The 21,227-nt window shown below is 43.7% G+C and overlaps 1 protein-coding gene across 1 annotated transcript in view; it reads left to right on the top strand.

Moving 5' to 3' along the window:
- DNAH9 (dynein axonemal heavy chain 9) overlaps positions 1 to 21,227 on the top strand; it is a 213,083-nt gene that overhangs the window by 4,834 nt on the left and 187,022 nt on the right. The window contains exons 3-11 of the mRNA XM_063120447.1: positions 893 to 1,007; positions 1,999 to 2,067; positions 5,306 to 5,432; positions 6,183 to 6,438; positions 7,599 to 7,840; positions 11,080 to 11,215; positions 11,576 to 11,772; positions 11,876 to 12,300; positions 19,941 to 20,163. Of these exons, the coding sequence (XP_062976517.1) occupies positions 893 to 1,007; positions 1,999 to 2,067; positions 5,306 to 5,432; positions 6,183 to 6,438; positions 7,599 to 7,840; positions 11,080 to 11,215; positions 11,576 to 11,772; positions 11,876 to 12,300; positions 19,941 to 20,163 (1,790 nt within the window). The remainder of the gene's footprint in view (positions 1 to 892; positions 1,008 to 1,998; positions 2,068 to 5,305; positions 5,433 to 6,182; positions 6,439 to 7,598; positions 7,841 to 11,079; positions 11,216 to 11,575; positions 11,773 to 11,875; positions 12,301 to 19,940; positions 20,164 to 21,227) is intronic.

Here is a 21,227-nt window from a genome sequence, read left to right as displayed (position 1 = left end):
GGCTGATGGGAGTTAAAGACCAAATCATCTGGGGGCCACCAGGCTGGGGAAGCTGATTTACACTGACTGGGACCGGCTTTCCAGGGTTTTAGACAGGCATTTTCCTCAACCTGAAATTGTCCACGATTGCATCAGAGACCTTTTTGCATGTGAAGCTATTGCCCTCCAGAACCAGGGAAACAGATAGCACCACACCCTTAGAATAATACACCTTTTGAAGCCTCTCTGAGTTGCATAGTTATTACTTTATTCAAAGGAAAGGGACACTCATTACAGTTGGGAGGAGCATCCATGACTGTTCACTACTATTCACAACTGTTCAGGACTGTTCACTACTATTCATCATATAGATTACTGCTTACCTTGTCCCCGTGTCCCTCTATGGAGTGGGAAGGAGATTAAACCCCTAATAACCTTCTCTCTGTGTTTTAGTCCTGGTTATAATGTCCTGCTGGAGACTGTTGGTGATTAGATGGACTTCTCTTCTGAGCCCATTTTGTATTTCCTCATGTGAAAAACCATCCTGGGATACTTCAGCTGCACCCTGCATTGAGCAGGGGGTTGGACTAGATGATCTCCAATGTCCCTTCTAACTCTGTGATACTATGAAAACCTTTGTGGACAAACAGCTGGCACATCAAGGAGTCTAGGCTAAATCCCTTCCTCCCAACAAGCTTTCTATGAACAGTGATGTTTAGGTGCACCATGTGGGAACGTTCAAAGATATGATTTCCCTGCAGACTGAATTGGCATGGTCCAAGATGGCTATTATTTTGCACATTTATAATTGGCTGTTCTGTACTACTACTCTGATGTTGAGGCAATCTTGATGCAGTTTTTAGCAGTACACCGGCTTGCAGTTCCCACTTGAAGTTGAGCTTGTTTTTCTCAGGTTACTCACCAGTCCACAGGAATATGCCGCTGGTGGCCGGAGGAGTTCGCTGGGCTCGGGAACTAAAAGACAGGATCCAGATTCCATTTAGTAACTTCAGGCACCTCACCCAGCTGTGAGTCTCTTTATTCCTTCCAAGCCACCGTGCAGCACTTTTTTTCATTGCTTCCTCTGAATCAGTGTATTGCCTCATTTGTGGTATTATAGAGACGTTGGGGCTAAAATAAGAGAATGAAACAATGGTCTCCATAACCTTGAAAAGTTATGTTCTGACATCGGTAATCCTAGCGAGTACGTCTATGTGTCCTGCCCTTTCTCCGAGAAAATCAGCACAGCATACTTGGAATTCCCAGGCATTTTACCATCAGAGTGCCGGTTAGGTCCTTAGGTCCAGACCTGATCAGTTTCAGTGCCTAGAGCAGGAATGGGGAACCTCCAGCCTCTGAAGGCTTGGACTCCCTGCTCTACACTCCGCCCCCTGACTTGGAGGCTTTGGGAAGAAGCAAGGACAGGAATTCCCTTGTCATTTCCAATCAGAGATAACAAAGGGATTCCTTTACTCCCCCCTTCATTTGGGAGGGACAGCAAGGGGCTAAATGCTGTGCACTCAGTCAGCATTTGCAGGAGTTCCTGCAAGCAAACACTGGCTGAGTGCTCTTCACACCCGCTTCTCATTTTGCACGCAGGGAAGGAGGAGCATGAGTGAACTGGCCGCATGCTTGGCCAGCACTTATAGGAGCTTCTGCAAATGCCAACCAAGTGCGCTTTGCTCATCTTTCACCTTTCTTTCGTGGAGAAGGTGAAGGACAAGCGAAGCTGGCTCCCCAGATGAAGTGCTGATGGCAAGAGCTCCACCTCGCGACCCAATGTCACCCGGTCCTTGACTGCAAGCTTTTCTCTATGTGATTAAGATCACATGTAGTTTGGCTGTCAGGCAGAAACATATTTGACAGGAAAGGTAGATGTATACAGTTTGGCACTGCATGGTTTTCAGACTAGAAAAGAGCAAGCATGTGACATGAACACTTAGAAACTAGCTAAAACAAGAGAGACCGTCTGCCATACTTTCAAGTCATAATTGTTATTCTGATGTGTCCTATTGACAGTTGCCTGGACTCTGCTGAAGGCAAAAGAATGGTGCAAAAGTATGAAGATTTGATGCAGTTGCTAGAAAAGTAAGTCTGTTTTCTTAGGACACGGGTGGGGAACTTTTTAGCCCCCCCCCCCTCGGGAGCTGCATTGCTCTCCTGCACACTCCTTGGGGGCCAGGTGACATCAGGGGCGGTCCCTCCCTTGAAGCCCCGCCTCCTGACATCATACTACCATTTCTATTTGCAGAGAAAGGCATGGATGTGCATCACTGTGCATGGAGAAAATGCCTTTTTCCTCTGTGCAGCGGCAGGCAGGGATCGCTTCCTGCCTGCTTTGTGCACAAAGGAAGCTGCTTTTTCCTCCATGGATAGGCCGTCTCTCCCTACCTCTTTGTGCACAGAGGAAATGCTTTTCTGGCGGGGAGAGGAATCCCCATTGTTATCTCGGATTCCCCTCTCAATTAGAAGGTCAAGTGGGACACAAGGGATTCCCCACTGTTAGCAGGGATTCCTCTCCTGGGGGGCTGTCTAAACACTGGGAAAGCCCCGGGATGGATGCATGTTTATCTGATGCCGCTACAACTGTGCACCCACCCCAGGGCTTTTTGCTGAAGCTGTGGAGAAAAAAAGTCAAGGACTTACCCTGGCTTTTTTCTCTGGAGTGAGGCGAGGATGTCCAAGACGACATCTAGACAGCTGCAAAGCCTCACTGTGGAGTCCCAGCAGCTGGTCCCCTTCCACCAGGAAGAGAGTGGGGGCAGCTACAGTTTCTGGGCAGGCACCCAGAAACCCTTCACTCATTCTTTGGCATTGGGATTACCCAATGCCACCCTTGGGGGGAGGGAGAGCACGAGGTTTTCCAGGGATGCAGCGCCAACCTGGCGCCCCCCCTTGCAGCGCCAACCTGGCGCCCCCCCCCTCTCCAGGGGCAGAGGCTGGGCAGGGCACTGGGGGAGAGGGCCATGGGCTGTATGGGGAATATCCATGGGCTAGATCTTCCCTCTTCCTGCCTTAGGATGTGGTTTAAGAGAATCTTAGTTATTGCTAAGACAGGTTTTGTCTATTGTTGCTCTGTAGCTTTAATGATTTCAGGCAATGTGTGGCTAACAGATGTCGTTGGATTAATTTAGTCTAAATGTGTTGTTTCCCTCACTTGCATGTGTTGGTGGCATTCAGTATTTTGGAAAGATTTTATGCGCAACAGGATGTCAGCATAGTAATACATTTCTGTTTCAGAAGAGGGCAAAGGGGATCTTGTGGCAGCGTGCGTATTTCTGAAACTGCACAAATAGCTGAAACATGGCAATTTGCTCTCCAGTTAATGCAGTTATCATAGCTCCCTTGTTTGTGTGCTGATTTTTTGGCCCATTATTGTAGGGCTCTACAGTTGTATGTGTGTTGTACCTTTATGCTTGTTGGAGCAGCTACTGTGCACCCTCAACTCAGGCTTGGCCTTATCCAGTAACTAAAGCAATGGAGCTATCCAGCCACCTTCATGGAACCCTAAATGTTCCGTTAATTAATCTAAACACTTTAGTCTACATATGAGAAAAATGGTATTTCTCGGAAAAATTAAGAAATGTCTGCCTGTGAGGTGAAATAGTTGGTGTCTGTTTCTGGGGTGCAATTTCCATGCTCAGAAAGGGCTTCACTGACACCATTGAAGGCTCTTTTCCATGTTAAATCAAAAACTGTAATGTGTGAAGCTTTATAAATAAGTCAGACAGGTTTGTTGAAAACTCCTGGATTTTTGGCATACCTGTACTTGAAGATTATTCAGGCCTACTTTGTCCTGGCAGCATGGGCTCATGCCTTATTGGGGCTGCTCTACATAGTTAGCTACTTAGGTGACGCAGTGCCACCTTAGCTGCCCCTCGATTTCGGTCAGCTTCGATTGTGAGGTAAAGCTCAACCAAGCTCACACAGGTGCTGCTTCCAACCAGCGGGTAACCAAATAGAGCCACTCCCACATGGTTCTTGTCTCCAGCTGCAGCTATATGGTAACCAAGTTAACATAGGAACTGGACCTCAAACCCAAAATTGGTGCGGTGAATATGTGGCTTGAATAGACCCAGGCCCAGTATTGCATGCAGTGAAACAGACATGTGATTACTTCATCACACAGCCTATTTCGCAACTCAGCCCATGTTTGCCATGTTACAATTGCAGAATTGCTGAAAAGGTGATCGAGCAGCCACCTCTGAATTTTCTGAGGGATGGGTGTGTGACGTAACAAAGCCTTATACTAGGCCTGTTGCATAAACTGGTCTCCGGCCAAGCACCACCACTTGAAAACCTGAGGGAGGGTTAATTATGAGGGAAACAGGTTTAATACAGGATCTGCTCTAAATATACTGAGGGTATAATATGGGGTGGGTGTTTAATAACTGTAAGGCAGGTAAATAATGCCAAGCTGACATGTGGTATTTGGCAGCTAACAAAATAATAAAAAGTTTATTGTTATTTAAAGACTTTAAATAAAAACATTATACTTTCAATCCTGCCTATTCTAAACCCTCCACACACAAACCACCTCTCTCTCTTTACACCAATCCTGTCCCTAGAATCTAAACTCTTCTTACTTTACAAATAAAAACCACAAGAAAGCAAAACCTAAAAACACTCCCCTCCATAACTCCCAACACACTCCTTATATACTCCTCTTCCCCCCCACAATCTATTACATCATAAACCACACCCACTCAGTTCTAACATTCCCTACTTACCAGACATACTAATCTAGGGTGACCATATGAAAAGGAGGACAGGGCTCCTGTACCTTTAACTGTAATGTAGAAAAGGGAATTTCAGCAGGTGTCAATTGAAGAGGGTGAAACTCTCTCTTCATCAACACAGTTAAAGCTGCAGAAGCCCTGCCCTCTTTTGTATCTGGTCACTCTACTATAGCTACTAGTGTAGCTTTAACTGTTGTGATGAAGAGGGAATTTCACCTTCAATTGACACCTGCTGCAATTCCCTTTTCTACATTACTGTTAAAGATACAGGAGCCCTGTCCTTTTCATATGGTCACCCTATACTAATCAGACATATACAATATAATCAATTGTGGGGTAACCCCACGGGGTAGGTTGGGGAATGCCTCTGTTTTGGGGAAAGACCTGCACCTGTTTCTCTGGAGTAGGGAAAGATGCTCCAGCTATTATCTCCATGAGAATAGGGCTGCAAGAATCCCTGGCTGTGCTGCCTTTGGCACCCACCAATGTCTTAACTTCAGCTCTGAATATAACTAGGAAATCTATTCCAGTAAAGAGGTTTGGGTAGTTGTTTGACAGTTTACCTGGTGCTTGTGGTTTTCTGGCAGGTACCAAGAGAAGCTTTATAAGGAGTGGATCCAGACTGTGTCTGAAAAATCGCAGTATAATCTAACTCGGTCACTTATCCAACGGGACTTGGAGAGTAAACTGATTGCTGTCAATTTTGACCCTCAGGTAAAATGAAAGAATGTCCCTCACCTCCCTGGAGGCTTCTTCTCCTTTAAATCAGCCTAGCCAGGCTCAGGGATTTTCTTGCAAAGTGAGAAGTAGCAACACCTGCCCTCTACAGGAGGCAAATCTTAAATCCACAGCACTGCATCTGTTGGAAAGATGGAGGTTTTGCAGGGCAGAGCTGAGATTTACTCTTTTATTAAATAATTAAGAACCCAGACATCCAAGGTGAGTCATTTTGATGCATTTGGGAGATAAGCCCATAAGGATATAAGAAGAGCATTGCTGGATTAGCCTAAATGCCCCAGTATCATGTTTTCAGCAGTAGATAGTTAGATGCCTCTTTGAAGCTCACAAGCAGGTCATGAAGGCAGTAACTGTTCCCCATTGATTGTGTCCATCATCGGTATTCAGAAGCATTCTAACTCAGAACATGGAGGCCAGTACCTGTTGATAAGCGCAAAACCCTTCTTCATATCCTGTTAACTCAGATATGCCTATGTGAGATTAAAGCTTGGATGACATAGAAAGAGCAAAAGCTGATTTCAGAGGTGCCCCACGTTGGTGGATTGGCACTCCAAAGGATAGTCTCTAATGAACATCCCCTCTCTTTTTGAGATTTGGGAAATGCTTGACAACAATAAGATTCCTTTGTGAACTGCCCAGAGATTTGGCTGTTGGGTGGTTTAGAAATGCAATAAATAATTTTTTAAAAGGAAATCCAAAATTTTGTGTGAATGTCTTGTTTTGCAGCTGGTGTCTGTTCTAAGAGAAGTGAGATACCTTGGGCCAGTTCAGGTTGGGAGTATTCCGGAGACGGCAGCAGAAATCTATTCTTCCAGGGAGTCCTTCCGACAGCTGGTAGCCAATCTGGAGTTGATGGTCACTTGGTACAACAAGATCCAGCGCACAGTCTTGGAGGTGGAATACCCCCTCGTCCAGAGCCAGTTGCAAGAGATTGATATTCAGCTGAAAGAGGCAGAAGAGATATTAAACTGGAAAACAGAAGGTAAGATCCACCTCTGGGATCGGTTCCATGAAATATGTGGCCAGAGTAAAAAACTACTGGTTAGCACACAGAATCAGTTCTGAGGCTTAGATTCCTAGTCCCTCAACTAGGCTGTGTCTTCTTCAAAAATCCCAACAGTCCATTTACAGTCTCCTCTTTCTTGTGTAGTCAGAATAAGGGTTTTTCCAAATGGGAAAATTGTTTCCCTCCACTTCCCCTTAATCCTTTTATTTTCATTAATCTCCTCCAGCATCCATAATTAAAGCCATCATTTAGATGGCTTTAAAAGGGGTTGGATAAATTCCTGCGGGAGAAGGCTGTCAATGGCTACTAGTCCTGACAGCTATGTGCTACCTCCAGTATCAGAGGCAGTAAGCCTCTATATACCAGTTGCTGGGAAACATGGGTGGGAGGGTGCTGTTGCACCTGTGTCCTACTTGGTCCCTGGTCAACAGCTGGTTGGCCGCTGTGTGAACAGAGTGGTGGAGTAGATGAGCCCTTGGTCTGATCCAGAAGGGCTCTTTTTATGTTCTTATGATGCTACATTCATTCCACCATAATGGGAAAGGATGGCCTAACTTTAATGTCAGGGAAATTACCTTCTTATAGGAGGTAATTAGTTTTCCATTAAACAGGCAGTTGTCACTTCAGCATCAGAGATGAGCTGTTTCCAAAGAAGAAATGATGAGGTATTGTTGTGGGGATGGGAAACCTTCCTAGTCTTTATCCATTTTAGGGTGGCTTGAATGGTATAGGTAGGCAAGATCTCAACGTTTCAAAAATAATGGGGATGCGGAAGGAATCTCAGTGGATACAATTCATACAATTTCCCTGCAATGAATGTGGGAATGCCAACTGGATCTTTTATAACAAATTAGAAATCAATGTACTTTTTAAATTCTGTGTATTGGCCACAAGTTGCCGTTGCCCTTATTCAGATGATACACTAAGCCACAGTGGTTAAGCATTTTGAGCTAAACGTTATGGCTTAGCACACTGTGTGAAATGTTCTTAACCATGGTGGCTATATAACCACGGTTTAAACACACTCACTAACCATTTGCTGCAAAAGGGTTAGTGGCCTAACTGTGGCTTAGTGTGTTGTTGGCCCAATGTTAGACTCTTCTTAACTTTTTCTCCATTTTTGCTGGCATTGGAAGGTCTTTTGGATCGTGTTTCACGTGTGGTTGATAGTGTTCGAGATCTTGAGCAAAGAATCCAGAAAACTAAAGACAACATTGAGGAAATTCAGAATATCATGAGAACCTGGGTCTTGCCAGTTTTTGAAAGAAAAGATGGGAAAAAAGAATCTCTGCTTTACTTAGATGAGCGACATGATCGACTGGACAAACACCATCAACTCATCACGGACTCGGGGCATAAAATTCATTTTCTAATCAAGGTAGCGTGTGTTGACATAAGGAAGTTATACTGAGGGATCTGCTAGGAAATGGAAATAGTCTTAAAATATTTCTTTCCCAGCACGACAAAACTAATTAAAGGTGGCCAATGTCAAAGAGGCTGTCTGAGTTTTCCCTGGTTGTAGGATGAAGCCAGGGCATTCTCTTGTAATGAACCTATTTAGACGACATGCTAAACCATGGTGGTTAAGCATTTTGAGCTAAACATTATCGCTTAGCATGTTGTGTGAACCATTCCTAAACATGCTGGTTACATAGCCTCTGTGTAAACACACTAACCATTTGCTGCAAAAGTGTTAGCGGCCTAACCATGGCTTAGCGTGTTGTCTGAACAGGCCCAATAACCACTCTACTGTAATGCAACAAGAATGTCTTGGGTAAGTTGTCAGTTTAACATGCATTTATATCTGCGTGCATTAACATAGGAGTAATGGTGAATCAGAAACGGGGTAGTGGCTTTCACTAGACATGCCTGTGTTTGTTGTAGTGTAATGGTTTAATATGTGTGGTGAAAAGTCACATTGGAAAAATAATGCTTCACTCATTAAACAGAAAGGTTCAGCAGAGGCTCTTCACACAACATGCTAAGCCACAATCAATAGTTGTGGGTTGTTTTGAACTGTGGGTTGTTTGTTGAACCAGAGGTTAGAATTTTGTCTGAATTCAGTATGTTTTTCGCAGGTTGGGTTATTGTGTTGTCTGAACACAGTCAGGATGGCTTGTTAACCATGCAGTGTGGCTTGTTAACTACCCTGAACAACACAACATCAAACCATAGGTTCTCAAGGTGGCTTGTTCAAGAAAATAACCCACACTGCATGGTTAATAAGCCACCCTGGCTCTGTTCAGGCAACATGGTACCCCACGGTTCAACAAACAACTCACAGTACAAAACAAACCACACTCAACCATTGAGTGTGGGTTAGCATGTTATGTGAATAGCTTCACTGTGTCTTGGAAGATAGGTGTTTGTTTTGTGTGTGTGCAATGAATAAGGTTTACCATCTTCTTGAGACATTCTAGACTATAGAGAACAATATGTTGCTCAGCTCAATAGACTGCTTAGGTTACAGTCACAAATGCATCATGGGATTCTATAAGAGGATATGAAAAGAAGGTGATATATTACCTGGGCATTGCACATAGTATTTCCTGCAAGCTGTGCCACTGTTGGCACTTTAGCACTGCCATATTGTGCAGGGATCTCTATGGCCATTGATACCCTTTGAGTACCTGAGATCTGCTGTCTGAGATCTTACAACAGTGAGAGTCAATTGGAGAATTACAGTTCCCCAGATGTCTCAACCCTTACAAATTGTGTCCAGTGCTTATATTAGGGGGGGAAATAGCAGCAGCTAGCCCAGTAGAAGGTCATGTGCAGTACAGTCAGGCTACTACATACCTGTTGCAAGCTCTGGAAGGATCCCAGGTTTTCTGTCCTGAATGGGTAGAAACATCTGGAAAGAGACTGACCCGCTGGACAGTTCAGTAACACTTGTAGCCTGAGGCCCTTTCTACACCGTCTGTTTTTCCAGGGATCATCCCTGGAACATCCCTGTGCGTCCAAATGATGCACAGGGGATCCTGGGAGCAGGGAGGGATGATCCCTCCATTTCCCTGGGATAACTGACACCTCAGTTATCTCGGTCTTACCTGCAGTCCTGGGACGATCCTGAGGACTGTGGGTGGTGTGGGCGCCCATCCCGGCTACTTCCCTCCATCCCGCGAGTTGCGGGGGTCATCAGAGGGAAGGAGCTGGGATGGGGGGAGTCCAGGACCATTGGGGGTGAGATAGGGAGTAGGTCGGGGCTTTTTTTTTTTAACCTTAATTTTAGCTGGAGTGCAAGTGTGCTCCAGCTCTTCCTCTTTAAAAAAAAAAGGCCTCTGCAACGAGCGCAACACCTGGGACGTTGCACGGCCCGTGTGGACTGAGGGCGACGATCCCAGAAGCAGGTAAGTCCAGGATTGCCCCCTCTCCCTCCCTCTACATACGTAGGTGTAGAAAGGGCCTGAGAGTGCAGCGGCATCCATTCCATCTGCCTCCAACTTCACCTCCCACCAACTCTTTAAGGCCTTAAGGCCTTTCTCCTGCTGAACAAAAGCATCACAACTTTCACTGTCCCTCTTGGCCAAAGTCAGCAGTTAATTCCCCTTGAGAGTTACGTTTGCAGGAGTTTGGATCAGGTATCACAGATAAAATATATAAGGTGTATGAAGGATTTCTTGATGCAGGAGGATAAGCTGTTTTATCTGGAGTGCTCCTAATTCCATGGCGGAGCACAAACTTTGCATGCAGGCTCAAACCCCAACATCTCCACAGGTGGCCCTCCAGATGTTGCTGGACTGCAGCTCCCAGCATCCCTCACTATTGGCTAGGCCAGAGTTAAAGGATAAAGCAACTTGTGATGGGAAAGAGCTCTGCTTGCGACCCTGGAGAGCTGCTCCCAGTCAAAGTAAACCATGGACCAATGCTTAAATGGACCCATGGCCAGTCTCAGTATAAGGCAGCTTCCTACGTTCTTATCTCCCTCATGCTGCAAAAGCTCCATAAGATAATAGAATTGTAGAGTTGGAAGTGAACACAAAGGTCGTCTAGTCCAACCCTCTGCAATGTGCAGGAAAACTAATTAAACCATCTCTTCTAAAACTGCTAACATGTCTCCTCTGAGTCTCAAGTTCTTTCAGCCTGTCCTCATAGGGCAGGTCCTCAACTCCCTGTGTCATCTTTGTTAAACTCCTCTGGACCTGTTCTAACCTGTCAATGTCCTTCTGGAAATGTGGTGGCTGGAGTCGTACACAACACTGCAGGTGTGGTCTTACTGCACTACAAGCCATGTTGCAGCAAATAAGTTTGTTTTGACAGAGTAATGTGAAGCTATCTGCTTTTGTTGCTTTCTTTGAGATCATTCTTCCCCAGACAGTGTACTACCCTCCAATTCCCTTTTCCTGAGATTCTTCAAAGTGTATTTATTGAATTTCCCAGGAGTTTATTTTGCTCCTCTGCTCTGTAACAATAATGACTTTTTTTAAACACCCACCCACCCCTCTGTTTATGTGTTGATTGACTTCTATGACCTAGTTTGTATGTGTTAAGATCTCTGTTATGCATAGTTGTCCTCTTGCCGCAGCCTTCTGCACTGATGAGATTCTCAAACCTTTTCCTAGCACTGAGATATGTCCAGAACACCTGCCTCTTAATTGCAACTTCTTTTATGCATAGGAAAACCTGAGACTTTTTGCAGCAGATCCAGCTTCTGAAGTTTGGAAAGCTTATTTAGAGCATGTGGATGAGATTGTCCTGGATGGATTCTTCAGTGTCATTGAATGTTCACTTAAGTATCTTTTGGAAAACACAGGTGAACTTTTGCTTGCTTAATCCAGCTCCTTTTTCATTCAACTTAGGGTGGGTGGGTTCTGCTGCTATTATGTACACTGGAGCAGACATGGTGGAATTGGGGATGGGGGGAAAGATGGACCTTCATACTTCAATCTGGACAAAGTCTGTGGTCATTGAACAAAGCTAATAGCTGATGTGGCCTGCAAAAGCAATTCACCTGCCCCTGCATCTTGATTTACTTTGCTGCAGGCAAAAATATGACATTTAAGTAAAGAAGTATGTTTCTCTCATCAGTCTGCACTTAATATATTAAGTACACACATTGGAGAGGCGGGTGGGAATTGTCTAAAATCCAGTCACCTCCTTTCTTGTTTTGCAGATTCCAAGGCAGGCCTTGCTCCCCTCTTCAAAGTGCAGCTGGATTTGTCTGTCCCTGAGATGATATTCCGTCCTTCTTTGGATGCTGGTGCTAGTGATGGCTTCTATGATATAGTTGAGGCTCTCGTCAACGATGTATACCGTGTCTCTTCTCTGGTGCCCAGGCTCGCGGACCACAGCACCTTCCCTCATTATCAGGTCTTTCTCTTGGTTAACCACTTTCTTGGTCTGCATCTGGATATGTGTTTGTTTGGTTTTAGTTCTGTTAGTTAGCATCAACTTGTGTTTCCGACCTCTCCAGGCTGACATGGAGGAGATGGGTGATCTTGCTGACATGCGCCACAACCTGATGGAGCGTATCCAGAAGACGATGTCAGTTTGTTGTAACTATCGCAGCTCCTTCGACCACTACTCCTATCTGTATGTGGATGACAGGAAAGAGTTCATGCGCCAGTTCCTGTTGTATAGTCACGTCCTGATTGCAGAGGAAATAGAGGCCCATGCTGAGGATGGTGTCCCAGAGACTCCTCCTACATTGCAGCAGTTCAAAGAGCAAATAGACTCCTATGAGAAGATCTATGATGAAGTGAGTCACTTGGAGCCCATCAATGTATTTGATGGCTGGATGAAAGTTGATGCCTCTCCCTTCAAAGCATCTCTTTTGGGGATAATTAAAAGGTGGAGCTTCATGTTCAAGCAGCACCTCATTGATCATGTGACTCACAGGTATTACCCTTTCTTTGATACATCCCTTATATGGTCTCAAACATTTATGTTAGTTAGGGAATGCAGTTATACGTTTGTATGTGGCCTGAGTCATAGAACATCTGTCTCAGTTCTGGGTTCCCTTCAGTGAGTGCCCTTCTTCTTTTAGCTTTCTTCTGTAGCTCAGAGGCAAAGCACCTTCTTTGCATGCAGAAGGTCCCAAATGTAATCCTTGGCATCTCCAGGTAGAGCAGGAAAACTCTTGCCTAAAACCCTGGAGAGCCACAGCTGCCAGTCAGTGTCGACAATACTAAGCTTCCAATGGTCTTGAATTAGTCTAAAGCAGCTTGCTACATTCTTTAAAGCCCCACTGGGCTTAAAACACAGCTTTAACTATGGTGGTTAAGCCAGAAAGCCAGGCCATGTTCAGTAGACATCTTAAACCATGGCTTTAACCATGGTGAATAACGCTTTTTGCGTTACTGAATAACCATGGTTTAAGGTGTCTTCTGAACAGGGCCACTGTATGGCATCTCCACTGTGCTTGATTTAGTTCATAGAATCATAGAATCATAGAATAGCAGAGTTGGAAGGGGCCTACAAGGCCATCGAGTCCAACCCCCTGCTCAATGCAGGAATCCACCCTAAAGCATCCCTGACAGATGCTTGTCCAGCTGCCTCTTGAATGCCTCTAGTGTGGGAGAGCCCACAACCTCCCTAGGTAGCTGATTCCACCGTCACACTGCTCTAACAGTCAGGAAGTTTTTCCTGATGTCCAGCCGGAATCTGGCTTCATTTAACTTGAGCCTGTTATTCTGTGTTCTGCACTCTGGGAGGATCGAGAAGAAATCCTGGCCCTCCTCTGTGTGACAACCTTTTAAGTATTTGAAGAGTGCTATCATGTCTCCCCTCAATCTTCTCTTCTCCAGGCTAAACATGCCCAGTTCTTTCAGTCTCTCTTCATAGGGCTTTGTTTCTAGACCTCTGATCATCCTGGTTGCCCTCTTCTGAACACGCTCCAGCTTGTCTGCGTCCTTCTTGAATTGTGGAGCCCAGAACTGGACGCAATACTCTAGATGAGGCCTAACCAGGGCCGAATAGAGAGGAACCAGTACCTCACGTGATTTGGAAGCTATACTTCCAAATCATGTTCCTTGGAGGTGTCAGTTTCATCTGTGTCTAGGTCAGGGTGGGCAGAAGGTAAATCTCCAGATATTTGGGACCACCTCTCAGAAGCCCCTGCCAGCATGGCCAATGCCCAGGCATGGTAGGAGCTGAAGTTCAGAATACTTTCTGCTCACTCCTGCTCTATGGTTGCTGCAACAAAGCCTGGTTAATCAGTCTTTAGCCCAAGGCTGGTTTTCATCTGTGTATGGTTGTTGTTTTAAATATGAGCAGTTTGTCACAAATCATACTCCCCCCTCCCGCTGAGATGCTTGGGAAATAATAGCATTGGTTTGCTCCACAGACCTTATTTGTAATAGTATATTCAGTTTGGGCCACACAGTTCAGTAAAGAGATTGACAAGTTGAAAAAGTTTCAGATGAGGCTTTCAGTGATAATAAAGGGCCAGGAAATGCAAATCTTAACAGGTCAGCTGAAGAAACTGAATATGTTTTGCTGAGAAAAAAGAAGATGAAAAGCAAGGAGGATATCTTGTCAATTTTTAGATATTTAAAAGGTTTTTAGGGGCAACCATCCCTGTTCACTTATTAAATTGGGGTGCCCCCCCTATTTTTTACATAAGAAGGAGCATCTGGCAAGGGGAGTGAAACCTGTCTATTGACCTTAATTTACTGAATTTGCTTCTCACCCTCCCGTTCCTGTCATACTGTGCTGCCAGATGTGATGCCAGAAATAAGCTGGGTTGACTATTTAAGGCAGCTTTCTCTGACCTGGTATCTTCCAGATGTTTTGGATTACAACTCCCAACGTACATGGCCATTGCTCATGCTAGCTGGAGCAAATGGGAGTTGAGGTCCAAAGCGTCTGGAGGAAGGCTGATAATAAGCAATGGAGCACAATAACACAAGGTTTCACTGCTCTCCGCAGCATGCTCCTTTTCTTGTGGCTCATATTGGAGTGAAGGGTGACAGGTGAATAAACAGCATGAGGCGATTCCATTACATTTAGTTCTGCTACAGGAGGCAGAGGGGAGAGGAAGAAAGAAATGATCACATTGTGCAGGTTTGCATGTAATAATGAGCTGCCATGGATAAATTTCCTCATGGGGCTTTTCATTGTAGTGGCCGCTGCCATTTTGAATATTTGAGCCATGGTGGGGGTGTGCTTGGCGTTATGTGTGAACCAGTGAGGGTGGATTGTTGGGATGTTTAGCAAGCCACTGCAACACTAAAACAGGCCATGGGTTCTGGCTGGCTTGTCAACTACCACAACAAACTACCTTTGCCAGGTTTGCACATAATGACAAGCTTCAGCATGCCCTGGCTGCAGCTCAAAGCTCAAATATTAAAAATGGTGGCTGTACCGCAACAGGAAACTTTGTGGGTTAGTTCACCCATAGTGGCTTCTTGTTACATGTGAATCAGGTGAATATCCTTGGAGGTAGAACTGGAAGCAATAGTTTTTACTACAGTAGAGATTTAAGTTAAATGTCAGAAAGAATATCCTAATGGCAAGAAGAGATCAGCCCTTGAACATACTGCTTAGGGAAATTGTGTGTTCTGCTTCCTTGAAGCTTTCAGAAAAATTTGAGCAGACATATGGTAATGAATGGAATGCTTTAGGTAATTTGACCTATATTAAGCATTGCCTTCCAACTCTATTTTTAAAATAATTCTATTACATAAACAAAAGCAAACTACAGAGAGTTTTTACAAGATTAATAGTAGCGAAGTTTTTTTACATTTTAACAATCTAATGTTAATATACCTAGCTGAAGCTTTATTTCATTGGAAACTCCAAAAATAGTAGTAAATTATATAGCATGCATATTATAATTTTTTAAACTAGAAATATAATTGTAAATTATATTTTAATTTTATTTGTATATAAATTATGAAAACAGGATTACATATCCGAAAGAGGCCAACTATACAATTTTGTGAAAATATATTGTGAGAACAGAAATAGAGTTGTCTGTCTCTGATGAAAGACCTGTGAACTCCAAAGCTGTATCTGTAAAGGTTTGTTTTATAATAGTGTTATGGAATTAGGGTTGGTCTGGATGATCTCCTGAAGATCCCTTCAAGAATGGAGGTAGTTGATGAGAGAAGGTGGGCCTGAAATCTGCCTGGCAAGTTTGGCCCCAGGCACAACAGCTGGACAGGCACATTCTCTTGTCAAGTAAATTAGGGTGCAATCCTATGCATGTTTAGACAGGAAAACCTACAACTCCCAGCATTCCCCAGCTGGTCCTTAGAGGTAATAGATTGCTGTTGGAGCTCAATAGTTGGCTGCTGTCTAACAAATATTTAGATGAGATGCCTCTCCCCATAAGAAATGTTGTAATTCAAGTGCCTGTAGTTTTGGAGTTGCAGGCAAACTGACACTGGACTGAAAAGGGGGCAGAGATAGTTTTCTTTCTGCAATCAACTGAAGGTTCAGGCTGCTCCCCTAGAAATCTGATAGGGGAGCAGTAAACTTTAAAGTGTTAAGTTGTGAACATCACCCTATGAACAACCTGCATATTTACAAATATAAACGCACATTACAAAATGCCAATAAGTCTCTGGTGAGTTTGTTCCAAAGGAAACCAAATTCAAGTAAGCGTTGAACCTCTGAAACCATCACTTAGAGAATTGGGGCTATACTTGAGGGTAGTCGTCGCTTGGAGATAGTAATGCATTCTTATTTTCATGTTTTATTTTCCCATGCTTTCTGACCCGGGGCTGTGTCCATATGTCTGAATGTAATAAGTAAAATGTTCCTCACTTGACCGAAGATGAAACACTTCACCCACAGGTTCCAGAGGGGTTGCCTGTTAGCCTGTTGCAGCAAAAGCAACAAAGAGTCTTGTGGCACCTTCAAGACTAACGCATTTATTCTGGCATAAGCTATCATGAGCACTATCCACTCCATCAGATGTACAAAGGCCATACTGAATTTGCTCTAATCATGTTTACAATGATTAAATCATTAGCAATTGATTTGAGGTTTGCTGTAACAATTAGCCATGGCATTTCAAAGCGCAATTGTGAGAGGGTGCAAAAAAGGAGGGAATTTTAAGCCAGTATTGGAATTATTTTTTTAAAAAATGTATTTTAATATTTTAGGTAAAACAATACAAATACACAACAGTTCCCTTTCCCCCACCTCCAGAAATGAGAGTACGTTGGAACTATTTAATGGCAGCTTTACTTGCCAGTTAGGTCATGGAATTACGCATATGTCCAGTTCCGAGAAAAAAGTACAGCTAGATTATCAGATCCTCTCCAGAAATGTTAGCAAGAATCTGCGGAGTTAACCATCCTTTTGCATAATTTTGAGTATCAAATAACTTTTTGAAAAGAGAGTGATCTTTTCCAGTTTTCGCTGAGAGCAGAGAGGGTAGATTTTGTCAGATAAATTATTTATATTGTTGCTTCACTTCTAAAAAGATAACGGGTGATGGTTCCCTGCTGTGCTTTGGGAGGATGTTAGAATGCGTGATTAATTCATCTTTCGTTTCTTCAGAACATAAGAACAGCTCTGCTGGATCACAGCAAAGGTCTATCTACCCCAGCGTCCTGTCTCCCATGGTGGCCAGCCAGAGGCCTCCAGGAAGAAGCCCACAAGCAGGGCTTTAAAGCAATAGCTTTCTCCTGCTGTTGCTTCCCAGCAGATGCTATGCTGTGCCCTGCTACCTCTGGACGTGGGGGCTTGTTTACCTAGCATGGCAAATAGCCATTCATCAGCCCTCCATGGATTTACCTGTTCCCTGTTTAATAACAACAACAATAGAAAAAGGACCATGGAGACTTGCAAAACATTATTAAATGCATACTCAGCATAGTGTGTAGGACCTAAGATTGTTTAGAGAAGTGATTCCCCACCAAAGAAGGCACACCAAAGGGGGTTTGTTTTGGAGTCACCTGGCCATTCTTCCCAGTTAAAAATTCAAAGTCAGTTCCAAGGTCAATTTGGATATGATTTTTCTGTGGTTTTGGGTTGAATTCAACCCATGTATGAATTCAGTCCATGTATGAATTGGTGCCTATGCCCAACCCTAGAATCATAGAATAGTAGAGTTGGAAGAGGCCTATAAGGCTATCGAGTCCAACTCCCTGCTCATGTCACCATTCATCCCACAGCTTTATAGTGGTAGGAGAAATCTGGTTTCAGTTGTGAGATCAGCATTATCGTGGCCGCTTCTGCATGTGCTGAGGTCTGCGTGGATTCCCTTAACCTACATTCAAAATACACTAGACCTTCACACACTTTGGGCCTGTTCAGAAGACACCTTAAACCCTGCTGGTTAAGGCTTTTGGTTAAGCAGCAGGGTGTGAGGTGTCTTGTGTGATGCATTTTGCTAAACCCTGCTCACTCACTAAACACAGTCAGACCATCTGCAACAATGTTAGTGGCTTTAGCTGTGGCTGAAAGTGTTGTGTGCAACAGGACAGTTTGTGGTTAGTGCTAACTCCAGAGAACCACAGTTTTGCTAACCACATAGCCTGAATTGTCATTTGAACAGGCCCACTGTCTCAGTAATCTTTACAGTCGTCTTATAAGGTTAGAATAAATGGCCTGAGACCAGGATACCTTAAGGACCACCTGGTTTGCTTTGTTCAACAGCTGAGACCCTTCTGAATCTTTCCCCACTGTCTGGGTGATGATGCATGACAGCTGCTTCTTAGGTTGTGGACCGATCTCTCCAAAGAGATCCACATGTTGACTTCTTTGCTGGACTTTCGATGTGTGGCCAAACTCTGAATTTTCAGGAAAGCCTTCGGGTTGATTTAACATGGCCTTCACTAAGATTCATTTTTCTGTGTATTGATGATATGGTTTTAAGTCATGTTATTGTAAGCCACCTTGTCTTAGTGGGATGTAAATATTTGAATAATTAGATATTATCACTCCCATGTTGCAGATTGGATTGATGAGACTGAGAAATAGTGGCTTGCCCAAAACAAGGTACTGAGATCATGGCAGACTTAAGATTTGAACCAGGGACCTGCCTGATTCACAACTCATTCTCTTAACCACTTTATTACAGTAACGACACCCACAGCTTCCTCCCTGGAGACTCGCTTGAAAGGCCCTTATAAATCACACCGTTTTGAAGGAAATATAACCTAGAAACCTTATACTCGAATTTTTTTAAGCTTAACAGACCAGAAGTACCAAAAAAGCAACAAATACAGAACCCTTTTTTACTCTCCGCCATCACAGTTCTTGTACACTTGCACCTTAATCACATGTGGGTTTTGAACGTGTGCTTTGTGCTTCATTGGCGAGATCCATAAGGACATTTGGATCCCTGTGGAATGTGGATTTGTGGAATCCATCCTCTGGATTACAGCCAATGAAATTTAAATGTAGTCAGACGAAGAAAGAAATCTGAAATAAAAACCAAAAAAATCTAAAGTAGTCAGAAAAAAAATGCCAGGCTATTCACATTAATGACAGTTCGTTACAGACATTAGGAAAGTGGAGGAGAAACCTTGGAAGTCACTCATGGTATTCTAAAGACCAGTCCTCAACAAAACCAGTGTGGTTTTGTAGAGTGAAACAGCAACAATTTAAAATATAAATTATAACCTCATAAAAATGACAATTAAAAAGTACAAGAATAAATGCATAGTCAAGTACCAGTTGAGATCATTTGATAAACGTTTTAACATGGTGTTTTGGTTAAAGAATATTGTACTTTCTTAGTAGTAAATACATAAAAGTTAAATGATAAAATTAACAAGCTGTATAATCAAAAGTAACAGCCTGAACTCACCTTCGAAAATGAATTCTTATTTTGAAATTGGGACAAGAATATCGTTGGTTGTATTGGGCAAATTGCTTAACCCATTTTGTTGAGGCGGTGAACTATGAATGTGATATAAGGCTGTAATTTTAAATAGCAATCCTAATCCATCAGATAGACATCTGAGGGTGATTAGGATAGGGTGGAAGTGCCCCTCCATTGGTAGAGAGGACCTCCACTGGCAGGGAGGCACAACTTCTGCAGAGGCCCCCAGTACGTCCACAGAAGCTCCATGGGCCTTGAACCTGCTAGTGGTAGGTCCCCAATGGAGCTTTCTGGGACTGTGTCAGGGCTGTGTTGGAGATGGCCCTGGATCCAAACCCCCTTTGTTCCCCTGTGATGCCCATGTTCAGGCCGATCATCTATACCAGCCATGGTTAATTCCCTCCCATTAGTTTCAGTGTGTGTGTATGTGTGGTTCCATTAGCGCTCTGTGTTAGGAATCCTGTTTTCACACCTATTGCCCTGGTCAGCGCAAGCCAGTAGGACTTGGGCAGCGGTGGATCGTCCACCACTTCATTGTCCCCACCCCCACAAACACATTTAGGATTACTCTGCTACCTCTCTTTTTGTTGAATAGGAAATCCTATAATTATGGGGACTTCTGGCTATAGAAAGTGGACACATCTAGAAATGACTTCCTTACTTCGCTTATTCCAGTTGTTTGCTTTAGGGCTTGTGGGATTGGTTCATTCTCATTGTTCTTTCTGTGTTTTTATCCCCCCTGCTCTCTTTTTAGTTTGGCTGACCTTGAAGAGTTTGTAAAAATTGCTGAAAGAGGTTTGAGCAACAAGGTGGAAAAAGGAGATTATGAGGGCTTGGTGGACATTATGGGCCACCTGATGGCTGTTAAAGATAGACAGACCAGCACTGATGAGATGTTTGAGCCCTTAAAACAAACAATTGAATTGCTGAAGATCTATGAACAAGAATTGCCAGCAGAAGTTTATAGACAGCTGGAGGTGGGTGGAAACATGTCACTGATATGTATATATGAGGACAAATTGAAAGCAGAAGTCATCTCAGAACACCGCTATCCCCAGAACACTTGCTCATTATGCATGCAGAACATATACGAAGGTGGCTCTGATAAGTGGAGGATGCAAGAGACTGAAGCTGCTAGTCAAATCCCAGAATCCAAAGGTTAATGGATCTAGTGAATGGTCAGGGAGTATAACACTGGTGAAGCTAAGGTGTGGAACTGCTCAGTGCCTGCATGGGACATCAGTAGGGGCACCCATAGAAACTACTGTGAGCTTTCGAAAGGAAGAATGGGATAAAAGTATAAGTTTGTGTATTATACTATAATGTAGCTGTATTTGCATACCTCAAAGTGATCACACCATAGAGTAGGGGTGCTTTCAGACAGAGAGGTCTCCTAGTGCTACCAAGCCGAAGGCTTTGTGCAGCTATTCTGTCTCTTGCTTCTCGGTGTATTTCTTGTGATAAGAAAAGAAGATGGAAGAAGTGGGAAAATATAGAGGGGTTAAAAATGTTGGACCCATTCTAAAATCCCATGTTTGAGGTAGGGCAGTTGAACAGTGACCCTGTTAAGATGACATGCTAAGCCACAGTGGTTAAGCATTTTGAGCTGAACTTTATTTATTTATTTATTAATTTATTTATTACATTTTTATACTGCCCATTAGCCTAAGCTCTCTGGGCAGTGCACAATTAAAAACCATAAAATACAAGTATAAATTTAAAACATTAAAAGTTTAAAAGGCAATATAAAATTAGCTACGTTAAAGACCAGGGAAAGCTTGTGTAAAAAGATATGTCTTCAGGAGGCGTTTAAAAGATATGTTTTCTGCCTCCTGAAATGCACGAGGGAGGGTCCTACAGAGGGTGGGTGCCGCTACAGAGAAGGCCCGCCGCCGAGGTTCTTCATGGCTTAGTGTGTCATGTAAACCATTCCTAACTATGTTGGCTACATAACCATGGTTTAAACATGCTCTCTGACCATTTGCTACAAAAGGGTTTGAGGACTAACCATGACTTAGCAAGGCCCAATAAGAGCCTTGTC

This window comes from Elgaria multicarinata, chromosome 3, assembly GCF_023053635.1.
Source record: "Elgaria multicarinata webbii isolate HBS135686 ecotype San Diego chromosome 3, rElgMul1.1.pri, whole genome shotgun sequence".
Lineage (NCBI taxonomy): Eukaryota > Metazoa > Chordata > Lepidosauria > Squamata > Anguidae > Elgaria > Elgaria multicarinata.
The sequence above is the reverse complement of the archived record's forward strand: the minus strand, read 5'-3'. Positions and strand labels throughout refer to the sequence as shown.